The 18,067-nt window shown below is 44.2% G+C and overlaps 1 protein-coding gene across 40 annotated transcripts in view; it reads right to left on the bottom strand.

The window, feature by feature from the left end:
* The window catches only part of CACNA1C (calcium voltage-gated channel subunit alpha1 C), a 746,135-nt gene that overhangs the window by 156,148 nt on the left and 571,920 nt on the right, over nucleotides 1-18,067 (bottom strand). For 25 of the 40 annotated variants that reach the window (XM_077871652.1, XM_077871660.1, XM_077871667.1 and 22 more), the window contains exon 10: nucleotides 4,865-4,955. In XM_077871652.1, the coding sequence (XP_077727778.1) occupies nucleotides 4,865-4,955 (91 nt within the window). Of the gene's footprint in view, nucleotides 1-4,864; nucleotides 4,956-7,603; nucleotides 7,679-18,067 lie in introns of all 40 variants that reach the window. The other 15 variants (XM_077871648.1, XM_077871650.1, XM_077871649.1 and 12 more) reach the window with 1 other exon arrangement.

Here is an 18,067-nt window from a genome sequence, read left to right as displayed (position 1 = left end):
AGGGACCCCATTGTTCAGCAGTCTCACCTCTTGGGAAATAACCACTGGCTCAGAGTTTGGAACATTGGTCCATCTCACTGTGTGAGTAAGCAAACTGAGGAGCACATGGGACCTGGTGTCATGGCCCCCCACTCCACACCCTGGGCTGGCTGATGTGTGGCAGATGCTTCCTCCTACTGCTTTTTAAACCACTTCAGACTCCTCAGAAGACTAGAAGCACTGGCTTCTCCAAACCCCAATGGGGCATGCAAATTTGCTTAGAAATCTTCTTGGCTTTTTCTATCATTATTGTTCTAGAGAGGTACAATTCCTACTTCGTGTTTTTAGAAGGCTTCTTGAAGAAGAGCAAGGAGGTAGAGAAAGTAACTCACACAACCATCAGAGCAATCCTACTGGGTTGGACCTAAATTTGCTTCAACCCGAGATACTTTCTCTGCCCAGGTCTCCAAGACAAATCTTCTGGGGAACCATGATTTTCTTTGTTGATATTAATGTTCAAAATTAGAGACACCCCCCAAACTCCTTTCATTCGCTTAACTTACTTCTTGGAGGCCTATTTATATTTCAGCTTTTCTCCCTTTCTTAGAGTAATGAGCACAATATGTTTACTACCTGTGATATGAAACAGTATCTCCTTGAATTGTCCCAATTTGCCTCCAACATAAGTCAGATGGCACTGCGGTCACCATCTAGGCTGACACACATCTGACTCAACCTCCTTGACACCACAACTTCAGCACTGTCCACAGCTGTTATTACTGGAGAGTAATGGATCTTGTCATCGCAGAGCACTGCTTCAACAACTGGGTGCTGAAGTCAGTTGCTCCACATTCTGGCCAGAGTCTCCTTCTCTATTCATCCTCCTGCTCTTCTTCTGAACCCCATCTTTTCCCTCAATGGGTCTTCCTCATCATTCAGGCTTAACTTCTAGTTCTTGGTTTGGTCCCACTGTCATATCAATGTTGCCCTCAACACACTGCCTGGGACTTCTACTTTGCCTGCCTAGCTAAATTGCCACCCTGGTTCACACTGCTGTCTGTTTTTAGTGCTTCTGGGCTATGCAGCCTGCCAAAAAATATGTCAAATCATTTTGCGAGGCTGCCTTCACATTTATGATGTCAGGCTCCACTGTGGCTTCAGCACTACTCAGTGATCTTTTAGTGACTTCTTGGTGACTCACTAGTTTGAATCTTGTGTACTGTTCTTCAGGTTCCTAGGACACCTAACCTCCACTTTCTGTGATGAGATGACAGGTAATTTGGTATGACTCCTATCATTGACTCTCTGTATCAGAGCCTATTTCTGATTCTATATTCTTTATAGAACTGTACAATTTGAGAGTCTGGAAAGGATCCTTAGATATCACCTGGATCTATGGTTTGCAATTTATTGGGTTGTAGAATATTTCATTCATATGAAATCTTACATGGAGTCCCAATATGTAAAAGACGTGAAAGTGGCCCCCTTCTGTAGTAGCCCCTTCAGGCAGTTCCCAGGAGTTGTGGGCCTCTGCTAGGAGCACCCTGAGCCAATAATCAAGCCAACTCTTTTGTGTCAGAGGGTGAGATCAAGACTCAGATGGGAACTGCTTTGGTTGAGGTCACATGGCTAGTTGGTGGCTGACTTGGGACTTGACCCCAGGACTCCTGATGGCAGGTCTCTTTTCCTATCTTCCATTTAGTCCAAGAGATAAGGAACTCCTTCATCCTGTGTAAATCTAGTGTCTCTAATTGTGTCTTTGAAGTCCATCTCCCCCTCTTTTTAGGCAATGTCTTGCTATAATCACTCATTTCCATTCAGGCATCTTTAGCCCCCTCCCCTCCTTCACTGGTCACTTCTCTGCTATGAAGACTGTCCCAGAGTTTATTATGATGGGAAATAAGCCATCACTTGGCCATTGCTGCCTCTTTTTCTATCATCTTATTTTCCCCTCTCCCTTTCATGGCCTCACTTCTGGAATAAGTGCTCTATGCTAGCTCTTTCCCACCCCTATCCTTCACTAAGACTCCAGCTCTCACAAACAAGTCTTGTAGGGTGTGGCTCCAGAATCCACAATTAACCTAGCCACTTTCTTCATCTCCATGGGTGACTCTAGCCTGAGCCAGCATCATCTCACACCTCCGTAATTGCTATCGAGGCTGCTGCACTGTTTTGTGCTATGTTCCCTGTTGGCCTTGCTTCTATCCATTCTTTCCCTGACATCCAAGTAATCCTTCAAGAATGCAAAACTAATCTGATTAACCTCCCTAGCTAGCTCCATGTTCTTGTAATTTCTCATAGTTTTGTGATATAGACAAAGATCATTAGGGGCCTACCAGGCCATGTTCCATCTCTAGCCTCATCTCTCCCACGCCCCCCACATGTGCTGGCCTGCTGCACTGGCCTCTCAGTTCTTTCATCTAAGAGTTTAAAACACTGTTGCCTTGGACTAGAACACTTTTCCTTGCTCTTCACCTCAATAATGTATGTTCACTCTTCAGTTCTCAGCTTAAATTGAATTCTTCAAAATATTGTTTCCTGAGGCACCTGGGTGGCTCAGTGGTTGAGTGTCTGCCTTTGGCTCAGAGCATGATCCTGGGGTCCTGGGATGAGTCCCGCATTGGGCTCCCTGCAGGGAACCTGCTTCTCCCTCTACCTGTGTCTCTGTCTTTCTCTCTGTTTCTCTCATGAATAAATAAATAAAATCTTTAAAAACAATGATTTCCTAACTAGCCTGTTATTGACCCTACATTATAGCTACTTTTCCTTCTTAACCCTTGTCTCTATTTTTATGACTTATTTACTTGTTTATTTTTTTATTTTTAAAATATTTTATTTATTTATGAGAGACACACACACACAGAGGCAGAGACATAGGCAGAGGGAGAAGCAGGCTCCACGCAGGAAGCCTAATGTGGAACTTGATCCCAGGACCCTGGGATCATGCCCTGAGCTGAAAGCAGACGCTCAACCACTGAGCCACCTGGACATCCCAACTTATTTACTTGTTTAATGTCACTTCTACACCAGATAAAATCCTGGCACTGTGTCTAGGCATTTTATATGCCAGAGTAGATGCATGAATGTGGATATTCATAAGACTAACAGGGACCATTTCTATAGAGTTCTTCCAGTCTGCAGAATGTGTCCTCAAGGAAATGACAGATATACTAGAGGTACCAGCTTCCCTCGCTGGAGAATAATCATGTTCTTCTTCCAACAGATCTTCATGTTCTCCTGAAATGTACTTTCAAGTGGCTTCCTAGGGCTAGGAATTTCCCTGGTCCCTCCTGGTTTGCAACTTGGGGTATGCAGGATCTTCCACCATCTTTTCTACAACCCTTCTTGGTGGCAAGACCACAGAAAGGACTGACAGAATTAGAAGGTATGCAGGGGCCCATTTGCAAAAACCTGAGTGCTTGCTTCGTATGGTTCCAAAGGGAGAAGAGAAAAAGGCTTGGACTTCTGTTTAAAAATGTAATTAGCCCTGTATTTTAACAACATTTTGACAATAATTGTTTCCCAATGATGCCGAGAAATCTGCAGTGCAGACTCCCTGGTGCCACTGTCAGAATGAATGATACTGAAATCCCCGTGTACCCTGGCAATAGAAATTGTAAGGGCTGGTCTGTTCCTAAGCCTTGTTTTTTCTTCCCCTTTCTGGAGACCATTCTCAAAGCTGGCAAGGTTTGTGTTCAGACCTACCTACAGAGAATCTTTTTAAAAGGGTTGGGGTTTGCTCAGACTATTGAGTCATTTTGGGGAAGAAGGGTAAAATAAGATGCTGTTCCACTGATGGAGCGATTTAAAAACTAATTTTATTTGGGACTGGTCCTACTTAGAGCTTTCTGTATGCAGTGCCTTTCAGTGACTGGCGTGAGTTTACAGTTCTTGCACCACCAAGCCAATAGAAAAAGCAGGCTCCACGTCCCAAAGCAGTCCCTGAATGCTCCAGGAGGCCTCAAGCCCGAGGTCAATGTAAATCCCTGACAGAATCTGACTTTAATCTTTGGACTCTGCTGAGATGCTGGTAATAGAACTAGCAGTTTGCTTATTTTAGCAATTAAACTATTTTGTCCCCACCATTTTTTTGGTTGGGGAACGTTTCCCAGGGACGACTGGTTTCATTTTTTAAGATAAAAAATGGGTGATTGTGATAGTTCAAATGTGAACTGTTCCTCTGTGCATGTAGCTCAGTCCTGGGCCAGTCAGCTCCCTGAAGCCTGAGGCCTGGGGTCTGGCCCAGGGGAAGAGAAGCTGTGGGCATCTAGGCTGGAGCTTCTTTTGGAGGAGGTTGGCCATGTTCCAGACTAATAACAGGTGAATTTTGAATTGACTCAATTTGCTCCTGAGGCATCTCTGTTTCCCTTCACTAGGTGGGTAACTAGAGTTGCAGAAAAGAACTAACATGTTGATTATATCCCAAGGTATTTTCTTACCTGTTTACTCTTCTTCAGGTCACATTTACCAGAATGGAAAAGGTGGTTAGAAGGACCCAGGGACCCTCACAAAGGTGCCTCATGTGACAGTGGGTGAGATGGGCTGGGAAGAAGCCACTTTGGAGCCACTCCCAACCTCCCCTCTCTGTCCCCTACCCCTGTCCTGTCTTTCTCTGATGTAACGGACAAGGGTTCAAAATCCTGAGTCAGATCCTCACTGGAGTACAGAACTGGAGACTGGTCTCAGTGTTAAGACTCCTCCCCTTGCTTACGAGCTATACTCAACCCAGGGCCCTCTTTTCCCACACAAGTCACTGCTTGAGCTTTCTGTTTCTCTGATCTCTGCCACACTCATGATGGGCCAACCTACTCTGACGTCAAGACACAGCATCCCGGCCCGCACCCCTGGAAAAGCCCCATTCCCTGGGCTCTCTGTGCCTACTCACGCCAGTCTGGCCCCGCAGTTCTCTCCCTCGATGTCACCTCCAGCCACGTTTTCGGTGTTGACAGACTCGGTCTCGCTTGTGGGCATGCTCACTACAAGAGTCAAAGGGATGCAGAACAAGGCATTGAGGGTGGGGAGGAAAGGGGAGAGAAGAACATTAGTTTTCAAAACACCCGGTCCCAAGACTGTGTGCTGCTTGGGAGGAGGAGAGGCTTAGCAGCTTCTGTTAGTGGGGGGCAGCAGTACTGCTGTGAGTAGGTTGGGGCACTGGCACTGCCATGGCCAAGTTTGGGGATTTCCTTGACCGTCATGCCTGCTGCTTGTCTAGGGTGAGTTTACTGATGGAGCTTACTTCCTGAAAATACTGACCATTGAATCCTTTCCTACCCTCATCTCTGTGCCCTCAGAAAAGCTGTGTAAGCTTTTCCATTTGCGTCTGCTACTAGCCATAAAAAGAGAAGCTTTCATGAAGGTATTTTATTTTGCTTTTTTCTCCACCCACCAATTCTAAGAGGTTTCATCCCCAAACTTAGGGTCCAGCTTGTTTGTAGGAAGGATGTTTTTGTTGCCTCATGAAGTCCTAGATGGAGTGGAAGACTGCCCCATTTCTTGTAGTACACACTGGGTCCTAAGTTGGTTCCATCTAGGATGGTATCTGAAATAGGGAGCTTGAAATAGAGGACTATTACCAGAATCAGGTACTAAGATTCAAAGTCGCACTGCAGACACCAGGAATGAGGAGCATAACTGTGGAATCCACCAATTAAGTTTAAATGTGATTTGAAAATAGACTGCAGGTAGACCGAGATGTCACTTCCCCTTCCAGCAATCCTGATGTTCCTACCCCAGCAGGCTGACTGGGGATATAAACCATCTAATTCCACTGGTGCCAATCTGTCTGGTCAATCTCTACTCCCTCCCCAAGGCAGCAATGGGCTGCATTTCCATGGTGGCAGGAATTTTCTAGCTTGGAACCCGATGTAGTGGCTTAGAGAAACATTATTTTATTATTATTTTAAAAATGTAAACGGAAGTTTCGCTTAAGAGAGCTCTTCCTCTTCCCTTCTCTTACCCTTTTAATATGGCACAACAGTGAGTTTTATTTTTGGTAACCCTTGTTCTTCAGAGTGGCCATTATAGCATTGGTCCTGGTTCCATTCTCCTTGAAGAACAGAACTCCTTGAATGGTGAGAAAATCACTAATCCTCTACAGCCACAGAATCTGCAGTTAGTGAGGGTGTGGCATCAGGTGATGCAACACCACGTATGAGTCCCCTAGCCCAGGAAAAACTTTTAGTGCTTATATGGGTAATGTTATTGGATGGAAATTTTCCAAGGTTCTTTTCTTCTGGGTGAAGACAAGATGGGTGGGTGAGAAGAGACTCATTTCAGAAACATGCAAGATCCAAATAGAAAGCCCATGACTTACCATATGTTTGACTGTCATGTATGAGAGACCTCTCTACCCTAGGACTCCTTTTTAATACAGTTGGGTAAAAAGAAATCTAGATGCCATTTCAAATAAGGTAGGCACTGGATGAGACTTTAGATATTACCTAGCTCTAAATGTTCCCTTCAGTTTATAGGAAAGTGAGGTTTAGGGAAGGGAAGTTCACACAGCGTATTTGGGGTAGGACTTGGTTGGGAGCACAAATGTCATGACCCCCTGCACCACGGTCATCTTGATTGGCCCTCTGTTGACTAGTTCCCTACTCTACCTTAAGATAAGATGAGGTTCCTATAGCCAAATCCAGAGATGAGGCTCTGGAATAATCATAGGAGCATGGTGAATAGCCAAATGGTGGTGTTGAGTTTCATAGCATTTACACTCCATAGCCCGAGGTCTGAGGGAGTTGGTGTGTGAGCCTAGACCCTAGGGATGCTTTTAGCACTAGGAGTTGGGAAGACAGCACCTTCAGAGCTTGCCAGATTCCTTGCTCCACCCACACTAAGGAGGAAGTCATACAGTTGAAGAGTCTTCAGTCTTTCAATCCATCTGTCTCTGGCCATCTCTGACCTAAGGTTACTTTAACTCTTCAGGCAACATTGTTTAAAGTTAAAGAGCTCTGGAGCATCTGGATGGCTCAGTCAGTTAAGCATCCAACTCTTGGTTTTGGCTCAGATCATGATCTCAGGGTTGTGAGATTGAGCCCAGCATTGGGCTCTGTGCTCAGTGCAGAGTCTGCCTGGAATTCTCCCCCTTCTCTCTGCTCTCCCCTACACCACAAATAAACACACAAATAAATCTTTAAAAAACAAAATTAAAGAGCTCTGACTTTGTGACACTTTGCTCCCAGAAAGCCCCTTATGTGTTAGTGGAGTGGTATGATGGTGGTGGTACTAAGCTTAGAAAGACAACCAAATTAAGAATGGGTGGGCCTAGGCTTTAGAAGAACTATATCATCTCCTAAATAAAGGAACTGCCTGTATCAGTACCAAGGTGGCATCTACAGTGACCTTAATCTTGGTTGGCACTATCCAAAAGAAGGGTTCCATCAAGGAATAGCTGCTGCTGATTGTCATGTCCGCTGACTTCATACATATGAAGAGATGATAAGATAGTGGCTTTGAGGCAGACAAATTACCATCCCTTATAGACACACACACACACACACACACACACACACACACACACACATTGATGACCACCGCATCACAAGCCATTGAGAAAAATGCCCTCCCATCCAGTCTGGTATGTACCAATGCACATTTACACACGTAAAGCACAGGGGAACATTACCATGGGTTTCTGTGGAGTGACTAAACCAAGCAAACTTCCCTTTCTTCTGATCAAGCAAGCCCGCTGGAGTGCCTCCTTTCACAGACAAGATGGTCAGTGTCAAGAACCAGGAACAAGACATCAATAGAGAGCATGCAGTCAGCCAAGGGCAAAAGAAAGAAACAAGGAACTCAGCTTTCACATAGAACATCCATTTTCATCTCTGAACATAAACTAAGAAAATTATAAAAAGCAATAAACCAAAACACATAAGAAAACATAACAAAGTAGAACCAAAACCCCAAATCACATGAATTAATGACAAAAAACAAATGATAGACCCTAAGAAAAAGGAATTACTCCAGCAGAAGCTTTAGTCTACACTGGTCTATCTAGTTAGTGGCTTTGAGGGAAGAGCTTCTTGGGAGAGGCCATCATTCATCCCTGTTGCCTCCCTGGGGAGGTGCACCTTTTACAGGCTCCAGTCGGGTAAACTGCTACAATCAAACTATAGCATTGGTGCTTCCCTTCACACTGACCAAATGGCCCGATGACTTGACCTCTTCCTCACCTGTAGTGAATCCACCCTCTCTTACCACTTACACTCAGATCATACCACTTGCAGATGGAAAGTCCACAGATCTACTTGCCCCTTTGTCCAGTTCAACTATCCAGTCCCATTCAATAAAGACCCACTAAGTGTTTCAGACCTGGTCATATCCAAAACATATATGTATTAATCAGTTTAAACAGGCAAAGCAATTGCTCAATTGCTTATCTACAATTAGTCTTTTGAGGAGCTTGATGTATAAGGGAGAAGAATTCTGTAAGCTTCTTTTGGCTCTGGGCTATAGTTGAAGAATAGGGTGCTAGGGAGATTGTATAGATGCTGATTACCACAAATGGAAGAGGAGGAGCTCTGTATTTTGCAGTAGACTTTGAGTTCTGGATGTTAAATGCTTTATCTAATTCCAGAGAAAGAGAATTTTCCCACTCTGCTTGGCAAAACTAGCATGAAATGCACCTCTGCCAGACCTCTACAGGGGTGCTGGGGATAAGCGGTGAGTGCAGTTTAGTCACGACTTATTAATGAGGTGGGAAATCTGCTACCACTTAGGAATGAAACATGTAATGTGATGAGGAATGGGTAAGTTGCCCCATCAGTTCCAGGAAAGGGCATGAAGGGAAGGCCAATCCAAGTGTTTAGGTGCTTCTCTATTCCCCTGAAACTTGGATCATGTTTAGTGAGCATCCTTGAACACTGCTTGTTAGTGAGGATTCTGAAGACTGGTTCCTGATAGAAAAGGATCAGTCTTATTTTTAACCTAGGTAAAGGGCCATGTCCCAAACACACATCTTTAAAATACAAAGCTTAATACAGAGGAATAAGACACTTCTCAAAAATCCTATATGAAGAAAGCACTGAGGGTCAGGAGCTGAAATGAATGGCTTGGTTCCAATTTGCTTTCTAGCAAAAGATAGATCTCAATTTAATATAAGTCACTTATATGAGCATCTCATAAGCGACCTTTTGTTTGGAGGTGTAAAGGTCAACATGAGGCTGTCAGTTACCAAGTTTTTGGCTGCTCACATGGTTGTCTGGGAGAATAGGAGCCCTGGCCAGTGATGGAAAGCTCAGAACATTGTGACCTGCTAAACAACAGAAGCATTATTCAGCTTCTGGCTTTGGTATCAATATTGCCCCATACTGTTTGATTTCAGAAATAACTGCATGATGACTTTAAAAACAATAGAAAGAGCTTGATAAAAACATGGCTGTTTGGTATATAACTGAATTTGACCAGGTCTTTTATGTGGGCAAAGTTGGCAGCCACCGACTTGGCAAGTGATTTGAAGAGCACATAAATCATCTCTCTTAAGAGTATGCAATAGTGTTGCCAGATTCGCTTTTTTGGGGTCAAGCCGTATATCTGAAGGTTCCTTGCTGAAATGAAAAATATCTCACAAGGAAGGAGCAGTACATTAACATATTAGTGTCAATTTGTGATAGTTTATCCTGAAAATACCTAAGAGAATAAGATGGGTGAAAATGCAGTTTGTGTTCCTATTATTAAGAGGTTAGGCAGCAGGATCATAGTTGATTCTTTAAGGGATTTGTTGCCCTAGAGACACGAACTTGGATTCCTTCTTGGAATCTAGTGCCCAAACTGTTGAAAGATGAGAATTATAAATGCTAGACTCTTTTTTGGTGGATAAGCTGGAGACCCTGCCTCTTTCTTTGGCCACTCAGATGATGAACTGGCTGGAAATTAAAGCAGAAAGATGGCAAAGAACCTCTCCCCTAAAGGCAACTCTCTTGGTGCTTGTAAACTGAAGCTTGATGTCTGCTTCTCTGCTGACTGTGTCATAATAACATGCCCTCTACAGAATGACATGTGCCTCTTGAATGATTTAGGAAGGATTTTACTGAGAAAGAATGCTAGAGAAGAAGCTAGTTTTCTAACTTTCTAACTTCATTGTTAGCAGGTAATATACATCAAATCTCGCTGTCCTGTTCCTTGACTTCTGCTGAGATTTCCAAAGAAAATGAGATTTTCCTGAAAGAGAAATTAACAGCTGCCATTGCAGGTGGTGTATGACATAATTACATTTTTAGTAATATCACAACTGCTACAATGAGTTGTGTTGACTCCATCTCACCAACAACTGATTATATCTTGAATTAAGACTTCTCTCTCCAAAATATTTTCTCTTGGTGGCAACTCTTGTTTGAATAGTGCTTAGTAGATGATTTCTGCATCTCAAGGGAGCTAGTTCTTGTCTCACAGCAACCAATGTCTCCTCTGACTGCTTGGAGAATAGTCGTGTGGATTCTGGGGGGATTATAAAAAGCCATTTCCTATATGGGATAATCTCCTAAGTCTGGAAATCATATGAATTATGCTGGAGGAGCACTAGATCTAAGCCATGGTGAAGATTGGCAGTTCCGAGTACATTTGGGTTTGCAAACCCTCTGATGGTTTATTTACTAAAATTTAAGAATCCTTCATTAAACACCAGATAGTGCTTTGAAAGCATGGTTGCACAGATTAGTTGGCCCGCTTTTCCAAAGCTGTGGTCAACAGAGTTCTCTGTAAAACGAATGTCTCTAGTCAGTTCCTCAAACCACTTAAAACAAACCTCCAAGTGGTGAATCTGCTCCAGGTTGTCCCAGTGTGTTATCACTCATGCTTTCCATAAAAAGAAATTAGAACTTCAGTTAGCTACCATGATGTAATATGTATCCCCAAAGATGGCCATACTCATCCACATGCATAAAAAATGACTCCAAAAGGTGCTCTTATCAAGGTTTGAGAGTAAGACCAATGTTAGTTTTGATAAAGAAAATGAAAGTCACTAAGATTAGTTAGCAATCAATTCACAAAGTAAACGGTAAGCAAAATCTCTTTGGTATCTTTTCCTTTACTCTCTTTTTCCTCCTGCTTCTTTTTTTTTCCTACCACAAGGATTAGGGGAGATACGTGAAGAACAATCCACACATAAAATATCTGGTCTTGCTTCTTGAGGCTGTCTGCCTTAGATATTTTTATGCATCACAATTGACTGGGTGACAATAGAACAAAGCTCCACGTAAGGGAATGAGGAATGGACCTGGGAGAAATGGAGAAATCTGCCTCGTTCTGAAATCTTTGGTCACCCAAAGGGCTTTGATACTATCCCAGGAACGGGGCTTTGCAATGTTCTGTTGTGACTTTCAGCAGGAATAGCTGTCCTCTCTCAAGATCTGCTAAGAAAAATGCCCAGTCTTCATTCTGGAATTTAGCTGGCAGCCTCGTTACTCATCAACTGCTATCAATCTTTTATCTCCTTTTGTTGAGAGAGGGTTGGTGCATCAGGGCCAGACATCCCCGGCAGCGGTAGGGGTGTCAGAAGCCCAAGATGCGGAGGGCATTTCTCACCCAACCTGACCTTCTCCAGTGCTGTGGAATGCTGTATGGAGCCAATGGGCTGATTCCTGGGTCTGCCAGACTACTGGGATCCAGTTGCTCAGGCTTCCACGCTCTCTTGGGATGAATGAAACAATTTGTCATTTAATTGGAAGATGCCTACTTTATTATCTTTTCTGTATATGAGTGGTATTATACTAATAATACTAATACTAATAAGTACTAATCAGAGTTATGACTAACATGCAAAAGTATTCCTAATTTCCTACCCCACTGACTCCAATCTGGAATCTAAAGCTCCTATAGTCTGGCTCCATGTATGTGTGATGGCTGAGTGTGCCCCTCAGAAATTCATATGAAGTCCTAGCCCCTGTATTTTAGAGTGCAGCTCTGTTTAGAGAAAGGGTCTTTAAAAAGGTAATTAAAATAAAAATGAGATAACAAGGGCAGGTTCTAAACCAATGTGACTGGTATTCTGATCAGAAGAAGAAATCTGGACACAGACACACACAGAGAAGACAACGTGAAGATACAGGGAGAAGATGGCCATCTACAAGCCATAGAGAGAGACCTGGAGCCCGTCCCTCCGTCATGCCTCTCAGAAGGAACCAAGCCTGCTGATGCCTTGATATCGGACTTCTGGCTTACAGAACTATGGGACAATAGTCAAGGGGTCAAGAAAAAATAGCCCTTGGACCAAATCCGGACTGCTACTTGTTTTGTAAATAAAGTTTTACTGGAACATAGCCATGCCCTTTTGCTTATGTATTGTCTGCAGCTGCTTTCACACTACAGCAGAAGAACTGAGTGGTTGCAATAGAGGCTCCATGCAGCTGGCAAAGCCTAAAACAACTATTAACTGACCCTTCAGAAAAAAGGCGGGCTGACTCCTCAACTAGTCAAATTTCATCCATTCCTGGAGGCCCGGTTCTCATTTGCGGAGCCTTTTGTGACCACCCACTGCCACAGAGTCCCCTCTTCTGAGCTCCGGGAACATTGGGATCCACGAGAATTTAAAAATAAAATGTGAATTCAAGTTTTAGTTCCATCTTCTCCTAGCCCTGAAACAGGTAAGTTATTTAACCTTTCTGAGGTTTCTCTATATGTAAAAAGAGATTAATGATACTATTTAGCTCATGAAGTTCTAGTAAGGATTAAGTGAAATAATACTTACAAAAGCTTTGTAAAATGGTGAGTGCTATAAGTATTTGCTAATATTACCAACTAATTTTAATCTGTTTTTCTTATAGTTTATGAGTATTAGATTTATCTCCCTAAGTTATAATTTTCTCAAGGCCAGAATCTTTATATCAGAATTCTTTGGACTCCCTTTCAGATCCTAGTAGTATTAGATTTGGAACTATAATAATAATAACACTTTTTATCTTTAATGGAGTTTTAGGGGCTCTCCTATAAGCTGGACATCTTGAGGGTTTGTCCTTCAGATCATCCTTCATCCCTCTCTGCTATGACTTGTACTCTAATAGGCTGACCTTTGTAAACTACATCAACAACTTCTCTTAGGCTAGGGCTTTGTGCTGCGTTGACTAATGGGAAGTGCCAGTAGGATGTATATGAGGCCTGAGGAAAGTGAAGCTGAGGTATTTATTTCCCTCATACTGCATGCAGGGCTGGTATGGATGCCTCTTGTTGCTAAAGACCACGGGTCTGATTATGTGACCCTCTCCTCATAGCTACTTTTTCTAATTTCTGGAAACTGCTCCTTCACTTTGTCCCTTCAAGTCCTTCCAGCAGGCCCACTGGTACTATCCCTAGGGTACTCCATCATTCCTTGTTGACTTCCTTAAAACTTCCTGCATCTTTTTATTAACCTCTTCTTAAATCACCTACTTTACAAGTCTATCTGTTTTCTATCAGGAGAAAGACTGATGTAGCCCTCTGGTCCACAGCAAGGTAGATAGTAGCATCCCACTGCCAAGTGAGATGTATTCATGAGAAACACAGAGAGGAGAGAGAGAGGGGCAGAGACACAGGCAGAGGGAGAAGCAGGCTCCATGCAGGGAGCCCGACGTGGGACACAATCCCAGGTCTCCAGGATCAGGCCCTGGGCTGAAGGCGGCACTAAACCGCTGAGCCACCTGGGCTGCCCTTTACTAGGTTTCTATACAGTTTGATAGATCAAAAATGGCCAAGTATAGTCTCAGCCTTTATCCAGCTCAGAGATTTATGAATCTCCCTAGTACCATGAGTCTAGGAAATGCCAAAGATGATCCTTGCCTTGGCCTTGCCACAAAATAGCTCCAAATCTTGTACAAATCACATGATGATTTGGGGTCTAATTGTCTTCATCTTTTACATTAATAAATTAAATTAGATGACGGATTGTAGGTCTCTTCTAAGGGAAAAAAAGGGAGGAGAGGAGAAACGTAGATTATAGAAAAGAATGAAGAGATGATGAGAGAGAAAGCAAAATGGAGCCCAGCCATGGCAGACGGTCTGTGTTAAAAGATCACAGAGAAAGGTGCCACAGCCTCCAGAGCCTTCTCAGAAGCTTCATGCCAGCCAAGGCCCAGCAAGGCTTCTTCCACATAAGCAATTAAAACCCAGTTGATGTTAAGGCATCAGAAAGTAAATATAAAGCAGGATTAAATATTAAGAAGCCAAACAAAGTGGCCTTATTAAAAAGGCACAATATAAGCATGATGCGCCATCTTCATAATTATTATTACTGCTATAAACTGGGAGGAGGCATAAATGCCTGCCCTTGATCTGCAGCCATAATCCAAAGAAGAAAACCAGGGTCGTTGTGCTCTCAGCAGGCTCTAAACAGTGTTCCCAAGCAGAAAGTTTCTCTCCACAATTGTGGCGCCACTGAGTCAGGTATCGACTCAGGTAAGGGGAGGTGGGCAGTGGCAGGAGAAGGCAGGGGAAGGAAGTTCAGGTACATCAAACAGATGTCTGAACTTTGGCTCATGGCCCTCCTTCCTCCCCCACCCTTCCCCACTTTCATTAGGGGAGGCAGGACAGTGTGGAACATGTTCAGGCCCTAGGCATGTTGGGGGAAAGAGGACATCTGATCACACAGGAAAGCATGGACATCCCCATGGAAAACAGAGCTCACCAAAGCCACCGGAGTTGAGATGGGATCTTCTGGACATAGATGAAGGTGGCCTTTCTGTGTAAGTTCTCTTTGGAAGCTCAATTCTTTTAGTCACAAAGTAATTTTAGGCTGGAAGAAGGACATTATTCTAGTCTCAAACGCCTGATTTAGCAGTAGCTGGTCCCCCATGTGCTTTGATATAAAAGGGACAGAGAAGATTTGTGTCTCCAATCCCTCTTCAACCCAGGCCATTGATGTCTACTGGTCATTCTTCATTTTAGGGTCTTGTACCCTCAGAGTGCAAATACTTTTGGATGTGTAATAGTAGTATCAGTCATTTCTATCTTAATACTAGTAGTATTAAGTAACAGTTTTTTGATCAGTCATTACATAATGGCTACTCTTTCATGGACTTTACATATCTAAATGATTCAAGCCTCAAATAACCCTATGAGGGATTATATGTTCCCATTATATGCTCCCATTTTATAGAACAGGAAATTGAGGCTTAGGGAATTAAGTCATTTATTCAAAGAAAGCAGCTAATAAGATCCAGCATTTGAACTGTGGTAGATGCTATGCTAAGTCTCCCCTCTTGGCTGTTATGTATATTGCATGAATTTATGAACTCCTTCCCTAATCATAAGAGAGGACTAGAGAGCCGTGCAGATGTGTCTGGATCACTGAGAGGAGAAGAGGAGCAGAAAGTACAGGTGGAGGTTCTTGGGAGAAGCCACTTATTTCATAATCCTGCCCAGGGCCTCCCTGTCAGCTCTTCTGGACAAAGAGGGGGAGGCAGTAAGTAGAGCAGCATGGTTAGGAGCATGGGTTCTGGTGCCAGGTGGCTTGAGTCTGCAACCTGTCTTTGCCACTTTGGAGCTCTGTGACCTTGGACAAGGTACTTCACTCTCTGGTGGCTCAGTTTCTTCACTGCAGAGTGAGATCTGAATTCTACCGGCATTGCAGGGCTAGAAGGGGTAGCCTTCATTTTACAGGTGAGAATATTAAGGTCCAGAGAAGGTCAGTGGTGTGCCCAGGCTCACAAGGCTAGTTGGTGATAAAGGAACAGTCCTCTTTCCACCATCCAGTGCTGCCACCTTCCTCACTTGCCACCCACTTACATCACAGAGAGAATGAAAGTCCACCCTGGAATATCATAGTTGAGCTCACCCCGGAATTTAAAAGTTCCACTGTGGGTGAGTTTTACACTTTGCACCTTGCTCACTGCTGTTTACAAAGGCTATAGAGAGCTCACAATTCACTCTCATGTTCTCTTTTCTCTTGGGCTCTGCTTCCCCTTCATTGTTTTCTGCTGCTGGAGATAATTTTGACCCAGGTCAGATCCTGCCAGGAGAACCTCCAGGGGCCCAGCACAATCTCGAAAGATGTGGTTACCCACAGAGCGGTAGCCGCCTTGGGTAAGGAGCATTGCCTCTATGGAAGGGTCTTAACCTTGCTTTCTCCTCCTGCATGCAAGGAAGTTACTGCCTTAAATTTCTAGGCTGCCTCCATTAGTGGCATTTATGTGAAGTGAGTCACTTTAGCTCCCAACCCCATGGTGCCTCTTCAGCCCCGCCATTTCATCAATGAGTTTATGGGCTGCTGTCAGAGTATCAGTCAACTCGCCCTCCTCTGTGGCAAGTCCTTTACTTGGATTAATCTCCCAGCTCTGCCTGCTGGAGGTCTGCAGTTATTATGTTCCTCCTTTCTGCTCCGTTTGGGCAAAGACCCAGGAAAGGGGCGATCCCTTCCTCTGCATCAGTTAGATCCTGTTAGGATGGGGTTCAGAGCTCAGGATCATGTTCCTGAGGGGCAGCAGCCAGAGGTGAAGTTCTCAGGTAGAGAACTTCTGGGATGGTGAAGGGTGGTATGTCATGTTCTGGGAAAAATTAGAAAGGTTTAATCTAGATAAGGTAGGTTAGGAGGCCTCATTGGCCTCCTCAAATATTTGGAGTCTTTTCACTTCAGGGGAAGATATTGCCTGGTTAGAGTAGTTCTACAAGGATAAGGCATCAAAGAATAACTGGGGGGTGAAGATTTTTGCCCTAACATAAGAAACAATTCTAAAGTGGCCTGGCTGCTTTGAGACACTAAGAGTTGCTCATTATTGGCAGTTTTCAAGCCTTTGCTGGGGGTTTAAGTGGAGTTTCCTAAGGTTTCTTTTGCTTAGAAAAAATAAACTGAGCTTTACAACAAGGATGCATCATCATGTTGTGGACTGTGGGGAGTGGAGTGGGGGGCCCACACAGGAGGGGTTCTTGAAGTCCTTACCTGATTCTCTCGTCTACTAGGGGAACCTTCCCTCAGTACCATTTTATCAAGTCACATCACTGTCCTGCTCCACACAAAACCCGAGGCCCACCTCCCGAGGCCCCTGTGATTTGCTTTCACTCTACTCATCCAAACTCCCATTCCATTTCCACTCAGTGAATACTCGGGGCCAGGCATTCAGCTCTCCTCTTCATCTCTGGTATATGCCACATGGGGCCAGCTTGGTTTGGTGCCATTGTATGCAAGGTGCTTGCACCCATCTTCATCTGGTCTTTGCCCTGCTGGAATGTTCCCTGGGCTCCTCCACCAGCACAAGAGCCTCTTTCCCTCCAAGTCCTACTGCCTTCCTGAAGCCTCCTTGAATTCCACAGAATCAGCATTCTTTCTCCCGAAACATGTACTATTTGTACCAAGTATTTCAATGTTCTGGTATATATACAGTCCTTTCTCTGCTCGCTAGAAAGAGTACAGCTCTGTTTCTCATTATGCTCAGGAAATGATGCCATTTTAATTCTCACAACCACCCTGGGAGACAGCCAGGGAAGGTGTCTTCATTCACAGTCTCTAGATGAGGAGACTGAGGCTTTGCAGGAGCAGAGCCAGGGTGAGGATGCAGATTTTGTCTGTCTTCTGCTTGCTGTTGTTCCCCAGCCAACAGTGCCTTTGACTCTGGCTCATGAATGGAAGGAAGAACTGTACCTCACTGACTCACCCGCTTTTTTCTGCTTTACTCGCCTGTCCTTTTCTTCCCACCACAGCTTTGAGCAAGCAGGGCACCTTCTATGGCACGATGCTGATTTCTCTGGGAAACCAGATTGGAAGTGCTGTGGGGCCGGGAGCAGGACTCATAACTTCTGCTGGAGGCCAGGGAGGCCATCCACAAGCACTGGTCAGCACCAGAACAAATATGCCCCATTTAGTTCTCTGCCATGGCTCTTCTTCACCCTCAGAGAAGGGTACAAATGAGCATGTCTGGGATGGGCCAGGGTCAGCATGGTTTCATTCATTCTGTTTCATCAGGGTGGGGACTGGAACATGCACAGTCAGCCACCCACTGAAGGCTCCTTCCTCCCTCTTGGGCTATACTGGGAAGGGCCAAGACTTAGCCACTGCTGGGTAGGGTTGGTCATGCCCACAGCAGCAGGGGTGACTCTGAACCAGGCAGAAAAGCAGAAACCAACCCCAAACCTAATGTACAAGAAGAACTGGTAGGTTTTAATACCAGACAATGTCATTCTATTATTC

The sequence above is a fragment of the Canis aureus genome, chromosome 25 (genome assembly GCF_053574225.1).
Source record: "Canis aureus isolate CA01 chromosome 25, VMU_Caureus_v.1.0, whole genome shotgun sequence".
Lineage (NCBI taxonomy): Eukaryota > Metazoa > Chordata > Mammalia > Carnivora > Canidae > Canis > Canis aureus.
The sequence above is the reverse complement of the archived record's forward strand: the minus strand, read 5'-3'. Positions and strand labels throughout refer to the sequence as shown.